The sequence below is a fragment of the Ictidomys tridecemlineatus genome, chromosome 8, assembly GCF_052094955.1.
Source record: "Ictidomys tridecemlineatus isolate mIctTri1 chromosome 8, mIctTri1.hap1, whole genome shotgun sequence".
Lineage (NCBI taxonomy): Eukaryota > Metazoa > Chordata > Mammalia > Rodentia > Sciuridae > Ictidomys > Ictidomys tridecemlineatus.
The window spans coordinates 105,090,320-105,112,064 of record NC_135484.1 but is presented as its reverse complement, the minus strand read 5'-3'; the positions used below and the strand labels follow the sequence as shown (position 1 = coordinate 105,112,064).

Below are 21,745 nucleotides of genomic sequence, written 5' to 3'. Positions count from 1 at the left end.
CACTGATTCTAGTATATACATATGTATATACACATACATAGAGTAACTTAATGTGAATATATACATACAATTCTTCTTTTCACACTGTATTGAAGTTATGTATCTGCACACTGTCTCCCACAGTAAGACAGCGATCTCCACATCTTTGTAAAAACCTTTGACCTTAATGCCCTTTCTGGCACATAGTGAGCACTCAATAAATATTCGTCAAAATGAGATGAATTAAACTGGTCTCTTGCTCTTCTTTCAAACCCGTCAAATATACTCTTTGACCCACCCACTCCTGAAATTCCTTTTCTCTCTTTGGTGCCAAAACCCTTCTATACACCTGAAGCTTCATCTGTTCTCTTTTCTGAACTGCAGTCAAATCCAAGTTTCAAGATGTTGGGTCCAAATATCAGTATACCAAACTCTCCCTCTGCTGGATACACTTGGCCTGCTCACTCCTTCTCCTTTTGGAACTGTGAGAGTTGAATCCTCTGCTGGGCAGATTCTCTTGTGTTTTCCATCACACTCTGCCTCTGCCAGTATGTTAGGTATTACACCTGCATCAATATAATTGCTCAGGAAGGCTTTTAGTCATAGGAACAAACCTATTTACATCCTGCACACTGGTGACTCATGTGTAAAGCACCTGCCAGTGATGAAGGCCACCTACTGAAATACATAAGGACTCCCTACTCAAAGCTGATCCACAGACGGGCATCATTGGCACTTCCTGGAGCTTGGAAATGCACGTTCCAAGAATTTACCTAACTCTACTGAAACAGAAAAGTCTCATTAAAGTTTAAGAAACTCTGTGCTAAGGTACCAGGTCACCTGGCTAGACTCACAGGTCAGCAATGTATGGTCAGTGACAGGAGGTAGTTCCAAGGAAGACACTGGGTGAACACACTCTGGGTATGAGATCCAGGTGACCCTATTTCAAATTCCAGGTGTATTTCCTACAAGCTATTCTTCTCTGGCCTAGGCAGCTTATTCCCTTTTGATCTTTATTAATAAAATGGGGATGAAAGCACTTATCCAGCCTGGAGGACAAGTGCAGCGGCAGTATAGGTCAAGTACGTAGCAGAGAACTTGACCTGTAACAGGCACTCAACTGCTATTAATTGTCCACTTCCCAGATATGAATTAAGCCAAATTCATGGTGAAATCCTTAGAGGAGTTTAGAAGATTTAAACTGGAGCACCTCACATTCCCATTGGGCAGATTAAAAACTCAAGGTATTTCTAGGGTTGTTTTTTTTTTTTTTTTAACTTTCCCTATAGGTGAACACTACAGGGTTTGTTTATCAAAAGGCTCTTCCTTTCCCATTCAAAATTTTCTACTGAGCCATGTTTCATGGTTCAGTAGGGAGACATGATGTTCAGATTACAGTGGGGGAAGGCACACCTGCCTGTCCTCCTGTGATAAGCAGCCTGTGAACTGCTGTGCCCCCACCTACAGGCAGTCATGGCACAGCTATACTGGGTTGGGAAGAGGGGTTCCATTCCTCACAGTTCAGTGAGGAACCTCAGAGAACCACGGCTGCCTTGGAGACACTACCTCTGGAAGTCATTCTAGAGCCTTTGAGGGCTCCAACCCACATAGTGAATCTCCTCCCTTGTGGGATCTCAGTTCCCCGAGGCCCTGACGACCTTCCAATAACCTGGGTGGCCCTGGTTGTTCAAAACATGATCTGCCTCAAAACCTCCTCACCCAGTATTCAGGAGCCACAGGTCAAGGTGAGGCTGTAGGTCTGCCAATTGCAAGACACCTGGCTCCTGAGAGGGTCACAGGACATGTCCAGCTGACCCAGGTTTTGGTACAGGTTTCCAGGGTCCTGTGGCTTACCAGGGTGGCTACAGAAAAGGCTCAGTGGCCTGCAGTTCAAAGGTCAAGCCACCAGCAGGAGTCAGCACAAAGGAAGGGAGGAAGATTTGTCAGATGGGATGTCACTTTTAGATAATGTAGTTTGTGGTTCAGAATTTATAAATATCTCTTCAAAATTTTGTTCGACTTTATTTTAACATTGGAACCTATAGGGCACTCTTAATCTGATTACATTGTGGTGTTCACTTATCAAATATTCTTGATATTCACTCCTAGAGATGAACTGTACACCTTCTAGGAACATAAGCTTCTCTTCTATGGCTTTATGACCTCTATTAGCAAATCACATATCTCATAATTATTTTTAAACCTTTTACCTGCATATTTATACTGTCTGGGTATTCATTTAATAAAAGTTATAAAGAATCATCTATTATTTAAAATTTTGCTTTATAAGCTATAATATTTTAAAATATTTATTCACTCATTTTTGAGTATTTAGGATGAGAAGGGCACAGGGCTCAATGCTATGACTACAAAGATAAATGAGGTAATGTTACTGTCCCCAAGTTTCTACCAGTCCAGTAACAGTTATTCAATGACTTTTAAACATAAAGGAATTGGGGGCGGGGGGGGGGGAGAATGTCTTGAATTTCTCACCCTGTGTCAATAAAGAGTACATGATGTAAATGTCCCCTAGATGATAATTTGCCCATGATGTAAAATGTTACCTAATTTCAGTCCATGGAATTTCAACTGGATTTCAGACGTCTTGACTATAAGCTCTTTGTCTTAGTCACCAGTGCATCCTGATGCTTAATTTGCTGATAAGTGTTGAGGGATGAATGGCCCTTTGAGAGATTATTCAATTTCCTATGCAAACATAGATATAAGATACAGTCCCTCTCCTACAAGGCATTTATCTCTCCAATTACGAAGTAGGGCAAAAATTTATCTTGATGACAGAGAGTTACGAAATCTCTTTTGTAAATGTTACGGTAAGGAGTCACCCATCAAGCCTGCACAACTAGATCTGGGGTGACCACATCCATTCAGGTGTGCAGACAGTGTAACAACACTCACAATCTGCCGACTGTTCTCCACAGGAGACCAGAGAGAGAAGTTCATGCATTACAACCCTTTGGAATGAGCAGGAATTCAGAAAGCTCCATAAGCAATCTCTTTGCCTTAAAGGACCTTCTTGGTGACATGAGATGAACCTGTCTAGAGATGGCTGTCCCACTTGAGCCACTCTTTCTGGATTTGTCCAAACCTTCCTGACCTCTCCTTCCCTTTTTATCACAGGTGAGAAAGCAAGTCACCACATCTATTCTCCTCTGGCCTGTCTTGATGCCTACTTGTCTTCCACTTCTCCCTACTCTTTGGTAGAAACGATCAATACCCTATGGATCCCAAGACCCTAAAATGTCATCTTCTCTCCCCACCCTTCACTACGGACCAGGATTATATCTGTTGACCAAGACACCTATATCTGCCTCTTCCCACCTTCATGGAAGCAGGTTTTGAGACTGCTTTGGAGGGAACTCCAAGGCAGTTGTGTTACCCTGTCTGGGTGGTAAAGGGAGCAAGGAAGAGAAGGGGCAGCACTGAGGGAGTTCTCTACCATCACTGCAACCTGAGCTTCCCGTGAAATGTCTCATCCTGGTTCCATTCTCCAGTCATGATCTTGCAGTACACAGGCACTCCCTCAGTTTCAGTCATAAAGAGGAAAATGTGAGGCCTTCATACTATCCTGGGAAAACTGAGGGTCCCCACAAGTATTTCCTGATAAAACTTGCTTAGAAGTCCAAATGTGCTACATCTCTGAGTCACCTGGGTGTTTGGAAACAGGTCAGTGGTTCAGGCCCTTCAACAAATAGACCTCTTACCTGCTGATTTAATAAACCCAGTGGGATTTAGTTGTTGCCAGTCAAAAGGATGAACCAGTACGAGGCAGCTGCAGAGGCAGAAAAGCACATGCAATTTGGGTGGTGCCATCTTGGGAGCTGAGCAGCGGTTTCAGCTTAACCTCTTCAAACAGAAAATTAAAAGAAAAAAGAACATGCAATGAAGAGGACTTAAAGAAGCTGACAAGTCAGGGAAGCTGGGCTATTAGCAAGATTTGGAAAAAAAAAATGGAACATGCATTTTCTGAGCTGGGTCTTAGGTAGGTTCTAGGATGGCAAAATTCTTGATCCTGTTGGGTGATAGAGCACAAAAATAATAGTGTTAGATCATTATATTAGGTTTTTCGTCATAAATTCTCTATTTTTAAAAATATTTTTTAGTTACTGATGGATCTTTATTTTTATTTATTTGTACGTGGTGCTAAGAATCGAATCCAGTGCCTCAGGTATGCTAGGCAAGCATGCTACTACTGAGCCACAAACCCACCCCACAAGTTCTCTAATTTTATAAGACTCTAGTTTGGTTATAAAGAAGAACATCAAAATATAGTAATTATAACAGTCATATATCATCTTCTTAATATCCACAGGCGCATCCAGCATATACTATACAGTTAACAGTTTTTACTAATGTTCCCATCATAATTATACTACTGCTGCTGGGATTAATTTTGGTGCTAATGATGCATTAGTTTTTTCACGGATTTTATACACCTACTACACTGCAAGCTTCTGAAAAACACAGGTGAGTTCTTATTTGTGTCTCCAGGACTCAACAGAAGTCTGGGCAATCGATTGATGTTTCAGGAATGCTTCTTGAATCATTGAATGAAACAATGGACTTCTGGACTAGGGGATAATAATAAATCATATCACAATCAGACTGTATGCTAACATCCTATCAGCAAAAGCTGTATTGCATTTGTGTATTACTTTTCCCTTTATAATCTGTCCCTTCAATTTTGGGGAATGATGGCAATGGTCCAAGTCACTACCATCTCTCAATATGAATTCTGGCAATATCTTTAACTTGTCTTCTTTCTTAACCCTTGTTCACGGTCTATCCTCAATATTGTGGCCAGAGTGGTCATGTTACTCCTTTGCTCAAAACTCCCAAATAACTCCATATGTCACTGAGCAAAGTATCATATAAGGCTCTCCTTAGTCCCTAATCAACAGACTGGGCAGTCCTGCCTCTATTCCCTCTTGCACACTCACTGCAACCACAGTGGCTTCCTTGTCACTCACCAAACATGCCAGGCATTCTGAGCTCCACATCTCCACCTCAGGGTCTTGGCATGTGGTCCTTCTCATAGGAAGGCTCTTCCCCTTGACATGCAAATGACATCCTCTCACTTCCAGGATTTTGCTCCAGTTTTACACAGAGCACCTTTTCCTGCTCTATTTAAAATTGCGATCCAAACTTCATCCCCCCATTAATTATCCCTCCCTACTTCATTTTCTCCAATATTTGTCACAAACTATCATGCTCTTGACATTATTTGTTAAGTATTTATTATTTTTCCACTAGAAATTAAGTTCTATGAATATAGGAATTTGTTATTTTTTTTCCCTTTGCTGTTTTAACAAGACTTAGAATAGTGCCTGGGACCCAGTAGGCACTCAAAAAATGTTTGCTGCATGAATAAACTTTGAATTCTAGTAGTTTCTGAAATGTGGTTACTAATACTAACTGAGCTAAGTTTCATGGTCTATGTGACTTATAGGTCCCGCTGTATTGAGATGCTAACTAGTTGACAGAGTTGTTTTTGTAAAAGATACCACACAGATATGTGGCATGACAATTTGTGCTCTCAAATATCTCTGTGTTTCTCTACACATCCTGGCCTCCCCTGTGATTGAACTGGGGCAACAGTCTCAGAATGCAACTAATTTCAAGTAATGGAAATATGAACAGAAGGATTTTGAGTCACTTGAAAGCCAGTGTGTTTTCTTCATCTGTTCCTTTGCCAACTCAGAGACCAGATGCTGATAAAAGGGGGTCTTGAGGTGGAGGAAACCTAGATTCCTAATCACTGGATAAAGAAGAGTCTCTGCCACTGCAAAGGAATATTTCAGGGGCAGGAAATAAACATTTTTTTTTGTGTTCAGTCACTGAAATTTCCAGGTTGCTATTACATGAACATGGTTATTGCACAGCATGGCCTATCCTAATACCAGACCTCAGACATTGAATCAAAGGGTATTTATTAAACAAATACTATATACACCCTCTATGGCAACAATTGTGGTAAATACTAAAGAATTTAACACAATGCTTGCCCTAAAAGAGCTAATAATTGGATTTCAGAAATAAGACTAGCAGATATAAAACAGAAAGGCATCAAATTACAGAGGCACTGTGGGGGTACTAGAGATTGAACTCAAGGACACTCAACCACTGAACCACATCCCCAGCCCTATTTTGTATTTTATTTAGAGATGGGGGTGAGGTGGTGCCGCAGTCTGGCCGGGCACAATTCAGGAGCCACTTGTTAAAAGAAACGAACTTTATTTTTAGAACCACACACGCCAAATAAAACAGCTCCTCAGGAGTGGGCTGTGGCTCTCAACAGGGTGGGGTGGGGGGTATCACTAATCTGCTTAGCGACTTGCTTTTGTTGAAGCTGGCTTTGAATCCAGGATCCTCCTGCCTCAGTCTCCCATGCCACCAGTCTCCCATGCGCCACTGTGCCCAGCTTACAGAGTCATTTGAAAATTTTTAAATGAAATGGTACAAATTCAGAGAACAACAAGAATTCAGAAAGAAAGATTTCAGAAGAGATGGGGCTACAGTGAGATCAACTATTTTCATAGGAAATAAAATAATCCTGGATAGATCACTGGAGAAATATCCAACTTTCCCTTTGATAGAATATAATAGATATCTTTTAATTTTTAATTTGTTGTGCAATTTTGAAATAACATGAGAAGTTATTCAAAGAAGTTCATTCACCAAATGAATAATGATATTAGCAAGATTGTGTGTCCAGCATTTTGTACAGTTCCTGGCACAAAAAAACAGAATACCAGTTCCTGGAATTCTATTTAATTATCATCACAACAATCAAGGAAAGATGTTTACTTTCCCCTATTCTAAAAGTGAGGAAGTCAAGGCAAGGAGAATTTAGTTGACTTGTCCAAAACACATCTGGGAGAGCTGGAGGCCAGGTTTGTACCCAGAATGTCTTAGTCCCTGTTTTTTAAACTAAAACATACCTATTTGAGTTGTATCTGTTTTTCATTTTCTCTAAAACTGTAATCTCCTAAAATGAATACACAAAACAACCATTTAAATGATGCTGTGGTGTTTAGAAACTGCTTCCTGTACCAAGAGGATGAATTGAAGAGTTGGACATTGTTCTCTAAAGAGATGAGAATCTGTCTCCTTGTTTCCACTCCATGTTATATTCAGGGAGCAGCATGCTGAGACTCTGGGAAACTGCAGAGGACTGAGTATGAATCTAGAGGAAAAGCTATTGGGTTTTCCAAATAAGCATCAGGCTATTTGTTAACCTGAAGCCAGGCTATTTGCTTACCAGCTCCCATGACTAACCCTCCATTACGCTGTCATGACTAAGCTTTTCATCAGATCACATCACCCATAGGAAGCATTTATAGGATCATGAGTAGAGGGCTTTATAATAAAGTTCCATCCCTGATGGTTTTAGCTTGTAACTAAATAAGAGGAAGGCCATTGAGCTCATATGGAAGATCAATGGGGATAAGGAAGAGCAAAGACAAAGACAAAGTAAAACATTAAAAAAGGAAATTACTATTGGTTTTTAGCAATTTACTCTAATCAAAGGCCAGCTTGCCCTCAGCTCCTTGATGTTCATTACATCTTTCCCATCAGTAACTCCAGAGCCAACTACTGGATGGGATTCCCCAAGCCCCCCAAGCAGAACTGAAGTGCTCTGTTGTCTCCACATTTCCTATCAGACCAGTGCCAGGACCCTCACCCTGGATCCTCAGAGTGGAGCAGTGCAGAAATAAGGCCAGGTGAGATGGCACACAGGGTTACAGCCTGACCTCACTCAGCTTCTTACAAAGGCTCTTGGATACCCTGATATCAGATGTACAGATATCCTCTGAAGGCTGATATAACATCTCATACAGCCAATCCCATGTTTAAAAATTGTTGCACTGGGACAATAGGACCATTTATTTAGTTTTATCACTGTCCTATTGTCATGATATCTGATCTGATCCTTAAAGTAATAATTTTCTAAATAATGTAATGATTGCCTGGCTCACTTATATTTCCTATATTTATTTGTTCATAAATTCATTCACTCAATTTTAAGAATGTCTGTGTGCTAGTCACTATGTTTGGAATAAAAAGGTTTTGAAAGTCAATCCAATTTTTGCTGAAAAAAAATCCCCAGCAGTGAGTCTTTTCAACAATAATGAATGCTAGAAAGATTATGTACATAGTAAAGTAAAAATAAAGGAAGAGAAGCATTTTGTATCTGGAAGCATGAGTTCAAATGGAACACAGAAAGTCCATGAAACCTGTCTGAGATCACCCAGTGAGTTTTTTTTGGCATGGACAGGACTACACGGAGGGTCTTCTTTTGCTCCAATGTGCTGAGTGATAGAAGAACCCAAATGAGATCCCTCTTCTGACCACCTTCCTACTACTATAAAATTCCTTGCCCTTCCTTGCCGCCTCTGACTCATCCTCGTGCCAAGACTGGCCCTGGCTGATGGTGAGGCAGCTGTGTTCTAGCAGTGGAAAAACCCTTACTGAAGTTTCCCTGAAGTCGGAAAGGGAGGTTTTCTCTGGACCTGGCCCCTCAAGAACACCAAAGAAGACACTGCCCACCTTGGTGAGCAGAGGCCACCAGCAGACAGCAGCCTGGCTCCTTTTTGTCTGGAAGCAGTCTGTACCTGCTTCCATTAGGGCACATGGTACCGAGTACTGCAATGCTCCCTTCATAGAATTGCTCCACCAGATAGCCTGTCAGCTCTTCCATGGTCTGGAGGAAAGAGGACTTTCAATGTCCTCTAAATCAGTTCCCACAGGCTGTGGTGTACTCTGGCTCCCCAGCACCACTGACGGCCACATTTCACACAGGAGGGGGGGCAGGGTGCCCTCCATCCTCCAGTACCACCATAAACACACTCTCTGCACATCAGGAACCAGATTCTTCAGAATATGGTTTGTGATGTCACTTCCATGTTTGAAGAGAGTGGGAATGGATAACACCTAAGGGTGAAAAGAACTTTAGAACAAACAGTTCTATTCTTAGAGTGGTAACTCTTCTTGCATTTCAATCAAAAACAAAAATGAGAAAACCATTCTGCTAGAAATATACTGTTCCCTAGTTTGAGGCAACCCCAGCCAGTCCTTTCTCAGGAGTTTTCTAAGTGAGACAGGTAGTTCTGGACAAGTAGTTCTTCTGCCACTCAACTACTGATACCTTTTGAAACTGAGCAACTGATTTGTGACAAAGGGCTAAAGAGGTAAAAGAAGTTTTTGATATTCTTTTTTTTTTTGTCTGCTGATTTATATTTCTTTTTTTAAATTTTTTTTAAAAAAATATGGAACGCTTCTAGAATTTGTATGTTATCCTTGCCCAGAAGCCATGCTGATCTTCTCTGTATGGTTCCAATTTTAGGGTATGTGCTGCCCAAGTGAGCACCAGTTTTATATTTTTCAAAAGCTGAGAAAGAACCCTTTAGATCAGGAAGAGGACCTGATGAAGCCTGTTTCTGGAAATATCAACAAATGGCTCCTGATTAACATATCACAGGCATCGGAGGAGAGACTTGAGATTGGTTTTTCCAATGTCTCAACTTGTTGATTTGGGTTTTGTTTTGCTTTAACATTGGACAGGAACGCCCAAGGAAAGCAGAGAAGAAATCTGCTTTCAATTCAGACCTTGGGAATCCAAAACTTGATTACTGGTTTAGTTAAGGAATTAAAAAGGCTAGATATGAGACATAAGAAGCTATCACTTATTGAGCACCTACTATGTACCAGCCGTGTCCAACTCCTTACTTCATGTAGTCCCTAGTCCTTACGATGAGTAGTTAGTCAGCACCATTACCAACATAGGACTGAGTTATGTGGATGACAAATTTTGGAGTCCAACAATTCTCTGAAGTGCATAAGAAAACAATCTTTATGATCTTGTTTAAATTTTAAATATATAATTCATATACAGATAGAAAAATTCTGGGTAAACATAATCCCAGAATTCTAGATGAATACAATTCCATAATACGTTCTAGATTAATATAATCTCTCTAGGGAATCATGGTGAAAGTAAAACATGGAAAGAATTCTAGATTACAACAATTACTAATTGGGCATTATGTAAAATTGTGGATGTATAACCGACATGATTCTGCAATCTGCATTTGGGGTAAAATTGGGAGTTCATAACCCACTTCAATCTAATGTATGAAATATGATATGTCAAGAGCTTTGTAATGTTGTGAACAACCAATATAAAAAATAAAAAATTAAAAAATAAATAAATAAATATATATATATTTACATAAAAAAAAGAAAAAAAAAAGAATTCTAGATTACTATAATTCAGAAATCCCAGAGAAATATCATCTCAGTGATTATATTTAAGTGGTATGATTATACGTATTTGGCATCCTCCCCACAAGTTGTAACAATGTCAAGTGTCCCTTGGAGGGTAAAACTGCTCCCCAGTCAAACACCACTAGTCTACATAAACCCAACTGAGAGATGGGACAAAATCAAACACCGGGAAATGAAGAGGGCTGAAAGCTATGTTAAGAGAAATAACTCTTTGTGAGCCCTCTTGCTGAGCAAGTAGATTCATCTAATACTATGCCTAGGAATTTGATTTGTGTTGTTTTAATGCATTCGACCTGGGATATGGGCACATCATCAGGCTTGCTTTCACCTTATTTCCCAATCAGTCGAGTTGGGGGCTTTCCCTCCACAATGCTCTTCCCAACCAGAGGCACTTGCCTCCTTTCCCTCAATGCTTATGGCAATTTATTTCTTCCTTTCTAATAGAGCTTCCTTTTGTCCATGATGTACACCATAGTCTATGTACCAGACAATCCATGGAAACACCCATCCATTCAAACCTTTCCTCAGCACCCTCCACATGCCAACCACTGAGCACATGGCTGGTTTTCTTGGTTTCTATTAGAAACCCCCACAGAGGCACATTAAACCCCTGCAGAGAAATGGTGCATAAGGACTCCAAAATGATGGGAAAATTTCAGCCTCCATGAATTTAGTTAGAATACTTTAATCAGAAAAACCTAGAAAGGAGTTATTATTCTAAAGTTAATATACACCGGAGCTTTGTTTGCTAGCACAGTATGGTCTTTATGCTGCACAAGATGCAAAGGATGAGGATCTGCAGCATTTGCAGTGCTTGTGGCTTCTGAAATGTCTTTGTCCCACTTTGGTTAAGTGCTGGGAAGGTATGGAGGGAGCTATGGATTCTATAAAGTGTAATTTTGAATTAGAGATGTTTAGACAGAAATAGGTTCAGTGCAGGCACAAGGGGGAATGATCAGTTCTGGGATGGGAGGAGGGGAAATTAAAAGCCTTCTCCCGTTGTATTCTCTGGTCACACTGGAGCTAACAGGAAGAGGAGTTACGTGAGCAGGATTATCTGGGTGCACAGGAAAAGGAAGGAAGGTGTCGCACACCGAGAACACTGAATATCCTAGTTTGGACTTTTGTTCTACAATTTGTAATATGTCCCATTGTGCCCAGTAATGAGGAACTCTCACCCACCTGATGCACCATGACTGTTTGCTGGATTAACATAGGAATGACTTCTGCACTGCAAAATGGTGTCTATGTGTATCCTCAGTCCAATGATGTGTGTGCATGTAAGCATGCATGTGTGTTGGGGACACGGGATGGAAAGTACAGGGTCTGGAGCCTTCTCCCTTAAACACAGCTATGCCTAGTTCTGTTTGTGTCCCAGTGATTTCATGGTAGCCCCTTCCTTATTCCTTAATGCACTTATCTCTACTAAACTATAGTCTTATCTTCTTAAAAGGACAAATATCCTTCCACCTGTCCTCCTATCACTCATGATAGAAGAGGTGAAAACACTTTTCTCCAAGGAGAACAAAGAATATCAGAGCTTTTTCCCTCTCCTTTGCCTCTGACCTAGTTCTGGGCCAATGCTAACCTCTCCTCTGTCTTCCCCCATTCTATGCTCTGGGGACACTGATCTTTTGGACACCAACTTCAGCTTTCCCCAGTGCCTGCTGAGCACCTACACACTATGCTCACTCCACATAATGACTTTACATTTAATTCACATGTCACTTTTTCAGATTTCTTTCCCTAATACCCCTTACCTTTCAAATTTCTGATAGTTCCACATGCCTGGTGGACCCTTAACAACACATTCTTCTGGTTTCTGATCTACTTCTCTAGCTTTAGTTCATATACCACCTGTTTTATTGTTTTATGTGATTTTACTGCAAACAATTCTCCATAAAAGTATTATATAATTTAAATAAATGACCAAGCATTTCCCATGTTATCAAAATGAAAACAAATCTTGCTTTTCTAAACCAGACTCCACTATAAACAGCCAAGACCCTTGGCTCCCTTGAACACCGCTTCTTTCCCCTTTCACTGGTGGAGATGTGTGAGAGATGACCACGGAGGCCTCTGAACCTGAACACAGAAGAATGATTCAAAAACACGTCTTTAACTCTTAAACTTTTCTTTCTACCAATAAGTGCCTTTTCCTCAAGTGTGGGATACAAATCATCTAGAAACATCTTTACATTTCAGAAGCAGAACCCCGAAAAGTCTGGTGGTGACTTTGAACATCTCTTGGAACTAGAGACTCCAAGAAGACTCTTCTGGAACCCTTGATACAGCATTCTTCACAATCGTGTGAATGAAAAGCACTTCCACAGCCATCACCACAGGCCAATACAAAAATGTCAAATTTTTCTTTAAGATACAATTGTACAAAAAGAACAACAGCTGGTAAGGCAAAAGCCTGGGAACACAGGACTTATGTTTTAACACCAAAAATATTACAGAACAATGTCAGGCTTATAAATGAATACACTGAGTTTGGGGAGGAATTTAGCAAGCCTTAAATTGTCCATATCCTTAACTGACCTTTAAATTACATTTTTTGGGATTAGCGTAAAAAGACCTTATACATAGGGAAACAGAACTTTAAAAACTTAGTGTAGCACAATATGCATTTCAACTCTATAAGAGACAGTATACATATGTATATACCTATAATGGAAACCCTACAGTGTCAGTCAGGGGATGACATCAATGGTGTTTTATTCTGTTATTAACCTGTGTATAAAATAATTCTTTATGATTGAGAAAACTTCCCACAATAAAATTTTAATTGAAAAAAATATATAGAAATTGCCACGTAAAAATTCATACTAAAAAAACAATGGATATAAGAAGGATAATGGACTCCTGGGTATTTTTACCATTGTTTTACATCTTTTACAATAAAATGCATTGCTTTACTAATAAATATTTTAAAGGACATTTAATTAAGAGTTTGTATGATCATGAAGTGCTTATGTCTAAACCAAAGTAAAATATCATGTAGAGAATTAAGAGAATTTTCCCATGATCCCAGAAAAAGATATATAAAATTGAAGAGGAAGAGGGAAGGAGAGAGACAAAATAAATGTTATTTTAATTTTTGAAAATGTTATCATTGTAGAGTTTATATAGTTAGAAACTGATAGTAATTTGTAATCCTTATATCTACTTTTCTCTTTTCTAATGTTTTAAATCAGTGGGAATAGACACTCAAAATGTTTTTGAAGGCAGGGGGTTGTCTCTCCCTATTTTGCCCAACTGGTCCTGAACTAATGAGCTCCAGAGATTCTCCTGCCTTAATATCCCTGAGGACTTTAAGTGCACCACCACACCTGGCTAAAAATTAATAATTTTTTAAATAGTAAAGACTGAAAATAATTTTCTTCAATTTTGCCTTCTCTACCATAGAGAAGATGATCAAAAGTGAAAGCTCAGATCATACATCCTATTTGAGATTTAAATTGATGTCACTTGTTTTTTTAAAATGTAGATTTCATATCTACTGCTGAAACCTACTTGCTCTTCAAATCTCAGCTGAGAGATCCAAATTCAAGCATGACCACCACTAATTCTGATTTCCCTTTATCCATCATTATTAAGTTCTCATTAGGCACTACTTGCTTTTTTTGAAACAAAAAGGCAAACCAAAACAAATAGTAAAATGTCAGTTTCAAATCTGGAATTTCTGTCCAGAGATAACAAGCTGATCAAGTAAAATCCATTCCTGGCAAGAGACAAGGGCAAACATGTCTCAACTCTTCTGTTATTAGTAAAGAATCAGAAAACAAAATATTCTTCCTGGGCATGATGGCACATGCCTGTTATCTCAGCAATTTGGGAGGCTGAGGCAGAGGGATCACAATTTGGAAGCCAGTCTCAGTAATTTAGTTAGGTCCTAAGCAACTTAGTAAGACCGTGTCCCAAAATAAAATAAAATAAAAGGGCTGGGGATGTGGCTCAGTGGTAAAGTGCCTCTGGGTTGAATTCCTAGAAGCCCAGGAAGGATGGAAGGAAGCAAGGAAGAAAAGAAAGATTGATTTTTAGAATGGGATCACACCCCACACACATACCCAGCCCTCATTCTAACCCCTAGAATGTGTGAAGTTGTTATGTTGCATGGCAAAGGGAAATTAAGAATGTAGATGAAGTTAATGCTGTTAATCTTGATTGCCCTTAAAATGGGGATATTACCATAGATTAACCTTTGGGCCTGACGTAGTCACAAGGATCCTTAAAAGTGGGTGAGGGATGGCAGAAGAGAAGGTCTGGAGATATTTGGGGTTGTCATAGCTGGAAAGGGGGCTGCTACTGCCATCTAATGGGTACAGGCTGGGGATGCTGCTGAATATCCTACCACATGCAGGAGAACCCTCACAACACAGAAATACCCCCAGGTGTCAAGATGCCAAGGTTAAAAAATCCTGGTCTAAGAAAAGACTGAAGCAAGTGCATCCTAGTTTAATAAGGAAGAAATATCTATTTCATTCCAAAACAGTCTATTGGGAGGCAGATACCTGGACAATAAATGGAAAAATGTTTTGATAATTAGATCATTTATAATGTCTATTTCACCTGTCCTAAAAAGGATTCAAACATTGCTCACTGGTTCACTACTAGGAATGCTAAAGTAAAAAGATAGATGCATGGGTGAGGTTAGACTCTGAGGTGCCATCTTCATCTACCATATATGATTCATTTCAAAAATAATTTCCTATCCATATTGGCTGATATTGAAACTAGGAACTGGAAAACATAATATCAACTCTAACATTTTTTATTTCCACCATGTTAGATCAGAACTTAATCTTACATTCTCTCAAAAGTGTAGACTCAAGTGACTTTTTGCAGAAGTATCTAAGGCCTCTTACGTTGGACACAGTTGATAACAACTGTTGTGTAATCATTTCACAACCTCAGAAAAGAGGTAGAGCCAAAAAAAGCAAAATAAGAAGCAGTTCCCTAATTGTGAAAATACTTTAATAATAATCACTTATAAGATAAGTGCTTAAGGGGCTGGGGATGTGGCTCAAGCGGTAGCACGCTTGCCTAGAACATGTGCGGCCCGGGTTCCATCCTCAGCACCACATACAAACAAAGATGTTGTGTCCGCCGAAAACTAATAAATAAATATTAAAAAAAGATAAGTGCTTAAAAGCTGCAAATAAAATACAATTAATTAATTCTACTCACATCTGGAAAACAGGAGCTCACCTGTATTCAGTGTACAAATGTCCAGATGCCCTCTGTTTTATGTCTTAAAGGCCATAAAGGATAAACATTATCTAAGATCACTGTGCAGCTTGCTGCCACACTGGGGTTCCTGAGCTTACTCTCTGATTCAGTCCTCCAGGCTGCCTGCTCAGATAAGCCAGCATGGGCACCTCAGTTATAATATAATACTCTCTAATATTCCAGTAAGCTCAGAGCTTCTGAAGAATAGTTTTTCCAAGGAATAATTGTGGCTTCTCCTTAATGGATCAGGAATCCTGAAATTATGAAAAACTTAAGCCAAAACCAACCTATGCCCTCAACAAATAAAATATAGCAGAGGCACAAGAAACACACACACACACACACACATATCATATATACAATATTATTAGTATGAGAGTAACAGGTCTTTTGAGAGTTGTATGCTTTCATGGCTATATGATGGTAGGTATAAGGTCCTAGGTATGCTCTTTGAGAAAATTTCCCCTGTGGCAGAATAAGAGACTCAGAAATCTGGCTTTGACTTCCAGCTGCCAAGGTTTGAATCCTGAATCTGCTACTTATTGGCTTATCGAACACAGTGAATTCTTACTCTTTTTTTTTTTTTTTTTTTGCTTCTCTCTCCTCATCTGTCAAAGAGGAGCATTAATCATGGGCTTACAGCCCTCACAGGAATGTCACTATTATTATTCAAATACTATTACTAGCTTCTGCCTAGCTCCAGCAGCCTGTCATATAGAAGAGACCACAGTGACTGGGCTGTAAGGAGAGAGGTAAAGGGAGAAAACGGGATTGAACAAGATCAAGATCCTCTTTTACTAGAGGAACTCAATGTTCATGTCCTTCAAATGGGAACTCTAGTATTAAACTTGACACCTATAACCCCAAACAGAGGAATATAATGAATCTGAAAAAAACGGTACAGTAATCCCTCGTTATGCTTGAGGGATACTTTCCAAGACCCCCAGTGGATGCCTGAAATCACAGATAGTACCACACTATACATGTTTTTTTTTTTTTCCTATATGTCCTGCAACATTTGCTACATTGTATCAGAGTTAATCTGTCCTGGGTGTTTTATGCTCTCATGCCTCTTTTGCATCACTATACTTGCATTCGGAGGCGATTGTAAAGTAAAATAAAAGTTATTTGAAAACAAGCACTGAAATACCCTGACAGTAGACCTGATAACCAAGATAGTTACTAAGTAACTAATGGGTAGGTAGTGTATACAGTGTGAATACACTAGGCAAAGGGAAGATTCAGTTTCCAGGTAGGACAGAGTGGGATATAGCAGGATGGCACGAGGTTTCATCATACTGATGACCATGGCACACATTTTAAAATGGCATTGCCATTTAAAATTTGTGAAATGTTTATTGTTGAAATTTTCCATTTACTATTTCCTGACCACAATTTGACCATGGATAACTGAAAACACAGATAGAAGGGAGACTACTATAATGTGAGCCTTAGAGGGAAGGCAGTTCTGGGAAGATGTTTTAAATAAATAAAATATACAAATATACAAATGAATACCACAAAGGTAAGATTAGAAATGAAGTTCTAACTTTCAAATTCAATCGTCTGATGTCTTATGTACAAACATAAGTAGAAAAGTAAGATTGCATTTGTATGGCAGTTAGCAATAATGATAATTTACTCTGGGCCAGATACTATTCTAAGCATTTTATATAAACAAATACATTTAGTCCAGAGAGTTCAAAATACAGATGAGAAAACAGAGATAGAGAGGTTAAATAACATGTCCAAGGTCATAGATAGAGGAAGCAGCCTAAATCAGGATGTGAACTTAGGCCCTGACTCTAAAGCAAAGATTCTCCACTTCATGCTACTCATGATTCATGGTGTGGGGAGCTTCCCTATGGGTTGTAGATGTTTATCAACTCCTGGCCTCTATCCACTGGATACCAGTAGTGACCCCTAATGTGGCAACCAAGTATGTTGAAGACAATGTCACCTGGAAAAGCAAATATCACCATTAGCTGTGAGCTAGTGTACAGTGATGAGTTCTGCTGCAAATGATCAGGAACAATCTAACTGGAAAATAAGCTATAAACACAAGTCAAAAGAATAATGGATTAATAATAACAACCAAAAAAACCCAAAAAAACTAAAGTCGTCTTAAGCTGCATAACAAAAGTGTAACATTTTGAAGAAAGGGAGGCCACCCTCCCATCATATTCTGTACCAGTTAAACCACATTTTATCACACTGATTAAGGCTTTAAGGATTTTAACAAATGCAGACTCATATGAAAGGACAATAGCCCAGCAATAACCATAGCGATAACAGAACAAGACAGCAGGTCCCATGAAGAGCTACAGAAGGAACGGAGGGATATGCACAGACCAGATGGCACGTGACAGGTACTGCTCTAGGCAAAAGGTCTTAGACATGTCCCATGTGCACCCAGATTATTAAACTCCATTAATGGAAGCTCTTCAACAATTCATATTCTTCTCTTGACCAAAGGAGCAAAGTGCAAGTCTAAGGCCTTCCAGAAGGGATTCAGGACTAGGAATTCCTGCATTGGAAGAGGGTAGAAGTGGAAAGGTTGGACTAGAGAGTCGTAACCTGAGGTTAAAAATCAAAAGTCTACAAGGGCCAGCCAATAGGTAACTTAAATGAGTCAAACAGGCCTAAGTAATGGAACGAGGACTGTACAACTGGACCATGCAGAAGGGGCAACTGCCCCTCAACTGCAGTTGATAACTTTCATGCAGGAATGAGAACTCCAAGATACTAGATCTTCTCATTGTTTTCAAGAGAACCTGGAAAGCTACATTTGTATGTAATAACCAGTGATTTTTAAAGGACTGCAATTAATTGAGCATTTCAAAACATTACATGCATCAAACAAAATAGATTCAGGGTCTTATGGAGAGGCTATAACATGTCCCTTGAGGATATCCCTCTGCCACCATCTAATTCAGGTGGTAGATTTGGCAGAACAGAAATTTTGAACAGATTCTAGACTTACTGTCACATGTTGTCAGCAATTTGAATCAGCAGACTGGTCACTTCAAGTTTGAATTCAGACACACTGTGACCCATAATTAACCAATGGCATCTGGCAAATGAGCATAACCCAAGGCTATTAAATCAAAAGAGTTGAAATTTCTACTGCATACAATGTAAATGAGGAAGAACTCTTTTCTTCTAAAAGGCACATCTTATTTTTGTAAGTTGCACATGAAAGTGAGTCAGAAAGAAGACATGGGGTTGCCTCATGTGGCAGTTAGGTTCTGTCATAAGAAGGTCACCCCCAATCTGAGTTGGTAAACAACTTCAAAACTCTTCCCTGATTCTCTAAAACTTAGTCAGAGATCCACTGGGGAAAGTTCAAGAGCCTCCTGTGAGAGAGAAGCTTCACTAAGGGAAACAGTTCTATTCAACTCTGGTCCACAGTCCTCTCTGGAAATTCTGCTGCCATGTGTAGATTTTCCATTATCTATAGATCTTTGCGCTCACAGATATTTGTGCAGCCATAGCCAGGACAAAAGCCAATCTGTCCAAAGAAAAAAGAGATTTTGATGTTTTTCTAATCCCCAGCTTCATTTCCCATTTTTAATTTTCCCCCAACACATTCAACTTTCAAAATGTAGCCAGCTATTGTGTTTAGCATCAATAATACTGAAATTTTATGATGGTGTGTGTTTTTTTTTAGAGAGAGAGAGAGAGAGAGAGAGAGGGGGGGGGAATTTTAATATTTATTTTTTAGTTTTCGGCAGACACAACATCTTTGTTTGTATGTGGTGCTGAGGATCAAACCTGGGCGGCACGTGTGCCAGGCGAGCGTGCTACTGCTTGAGCCACATTCCCAGCCCCTGATGGTGTGTTTTATAGGTAACTCTTAGTTAAGGGTTTTCAAACCTCTGAACAGAGAATATTTTCTATGTATAACAAGTTATATTTATGGAGCAGAATAAAAATATGCATTGAAATTTATTAGAACAAATTGTAAAACTGAAGCACAGATCCTTCAAAGTAACACAATATTAGCAAATAGTTATAAATGTTACATTACCCACATTACCCTTAAGGGTATTGCTTACATGTCATTACAGAATAAATGGTCTAGACACCAATGCCGGCCCCATTTTGTGGATGGAGGATTTGAGACAGAGAAATATTAACTTCCCACCGTAGCTCCAAAAAAAGGAGCGTATGCCCATCTACTGCTGTCACCCTCCACTAGGTCACCATCAATAAACTTAGAGCTAGTCTCCTTCCTCCTCTTCCCTTAGAATTCATTCTCCACACTGCATCCACAGCACTTTCATAGAAAACATGAATCTGTGATGTGATGCCTCTGCTTAAACACCATTCTTGGCTTCTACTGTGCTTAGAAAAATAACTCTAAATGGTTTGCTGCAGCCTGTGAGACTTAGCATGACCTCGCTTCTGCTTCCCTTCTGCTTCCTCACTCCTCCAAGTCTCCTTCTCCCTAGCTTGGCCAGGGCCATGCTGGCCTTCCAACTGAGCTTCCCATACATGCCATTTATTCCCAGGACTTTTGGGCTTGTGATTCTTTTGCCAGAACCATCTACCTTTCTTCCTGGGATCTCATCTCATCTCAAGTCCATCAGGGAAGACTCTCCTCCAAACTGAATCCAAGAAAAAGAGTCCCTCCCACCTGTTAACATACACACCACCATTACTATCACCTCCACCACCACTGCCCCAAACATCACTATACCACAGCACTCATCTTTTCTTCAGGGTATTTACCACTACATGAACTGATCTAGCTCATCTGTCCATTCTAGAATGTGAACTTCATGACAGCAGTCAGCTTATGTATCTTACTCATTGCTCTATACTAAGTTTTTGGCACATAGGTGCTGCTCAATAAATATTTTTGACATGAATAAATAAATGACTGAACACAGTTTTACTAGGAATCAGCTGTTCACTTAATTCAATGAATATTCTTACAGTAAATGTTTTCTTTCTTCTCAATTACTGCTTATTTAAAAAAAAAACTATAAGCCTATATTTATCAGCCTGTTTTTTGAGGGCGTATCATAAGCATCTGGCTTAACCGGGCAAGGCAGTGAGAATCCTCTGTTCATGCCTTCAAACTACAAAGCTTCCCCAGAATTCTGGAACAATATGACTTTAGAACTAAATGGTCCCCTTCAACTTCTTCAAGACTGAGGGTACTTTCTCTTCAATGCTTGTCTTTAATCGAAACTTCTCAGTATCTCCAGGGATCAATCTGAATGTCTTTCAAATTTCATGAATCATGGGGGGGGGGGTCAGGCTTAAGATAAATCAGAGTATAAAGAAACAGCTGCCAACTGATCATCTTTCTTTTCAAGCAATACTCATCTTTGAAGGTTTTTAGGGAAAAAATACAGATTGAGGGGACTCCTAAATTTCATCTGGTCTTCTCAGAAGCTCCTATTCTAGTTTCTCAGGTACCTATTTGGCCCTTTTCTTAATGCTCTATGCCAATAGAACCACAAAGACCTTAAAGAGAGGTATAAATTGTATTTGTGTATAAACAGAACCAGATAAGAAAATATGGTTCGGGCTCTGCATGTTCACTGGGACCAATGCACAGAGGGGAAATGAAGAAACTGCTGCCCTGATTTGACAGTTCTGTATGAGAAGAAAGTCTTGGGCACTGGCCAAACCTTTTACACCTCAGAGAGGAATTTCTCTACTGCAAAATGAGAGTCAGTATCTTATCTAGCTCTGATCCTCAGTGGCTCTGCTGGTAGCAACAGTCTGTGGTGTTTGACTGTCCTGGCAGCTCTGAGTCTGATGTGCTCAGTTCAAGTAAGAGCCACACGCCCAGCAGCAGTTCCTGTGCACAAACTTCTGGTGGAGGGAAAGTACCCTCAATACCCAAGGGCCTGGTGCTGAGGTGGCTTGCTGGAAAATGCAAAGTGGCAGGCTGTGTCTTCACCTTCTACAGGACCACATTCTGCAAGGTCACCAGAATTTCCTCTGTGAGAAAATCTGCCCGGATGCTGGAAATTCTGAAGTGCCTCATGGCTAGAAGGCCATCTTTTTACTGACCAGTCCAATACTTAACGCTCTGATCCCCAAGTTCAGTGTTAGCCCCAAATACTTAATGCCCTGAACCTCCAAGATTGTTAAAGCTTCAGGGAATACATTTTCCAGCTCCTACTCATATACCAGATTCCTAGTTCAGCATTCTCATTTGGGTCAAAGGTCATTTGTGCAAGACTGATTTGTTAACATATGCCTC

At 39.8% G+C, this 21,745-nt stretch overlaps 1 protein-coding gene and 1 non-coding gene across 2 annotated transcripts in view; both read right to left on the bottom strand.

Moving 5' to 3' along the window:
• Nucleotides 1–21,745, bottom strand: part of Pla2g7 (phospholipase A2 group VII) — a 36,858-nt gene that overhangs the window by 14,175 nt on the left and 938 nt on the right. The window contains exon 2 of the mRNA XM_005318603.5: nt 3,702–3,843. Coding sequence (XP_005318660.2) covers nt 3,702–3,810 — 109 coding nt within the window. The 5' untranslated portion in view covers nt 3,811–3,843. The remainder of the gene's footprint in view (nt 1–3,701; nt 3,844–21,745) is intronic.
• Nucleotides 9,261–9,367, bottom strand: LOC120889415 (U6 spliceosomal RNA). The gene has a single exon (XR_005733309.1). It is a non-coding gene; the product is annotated as a U6 spliceosomal RNA (small nuclear RNA).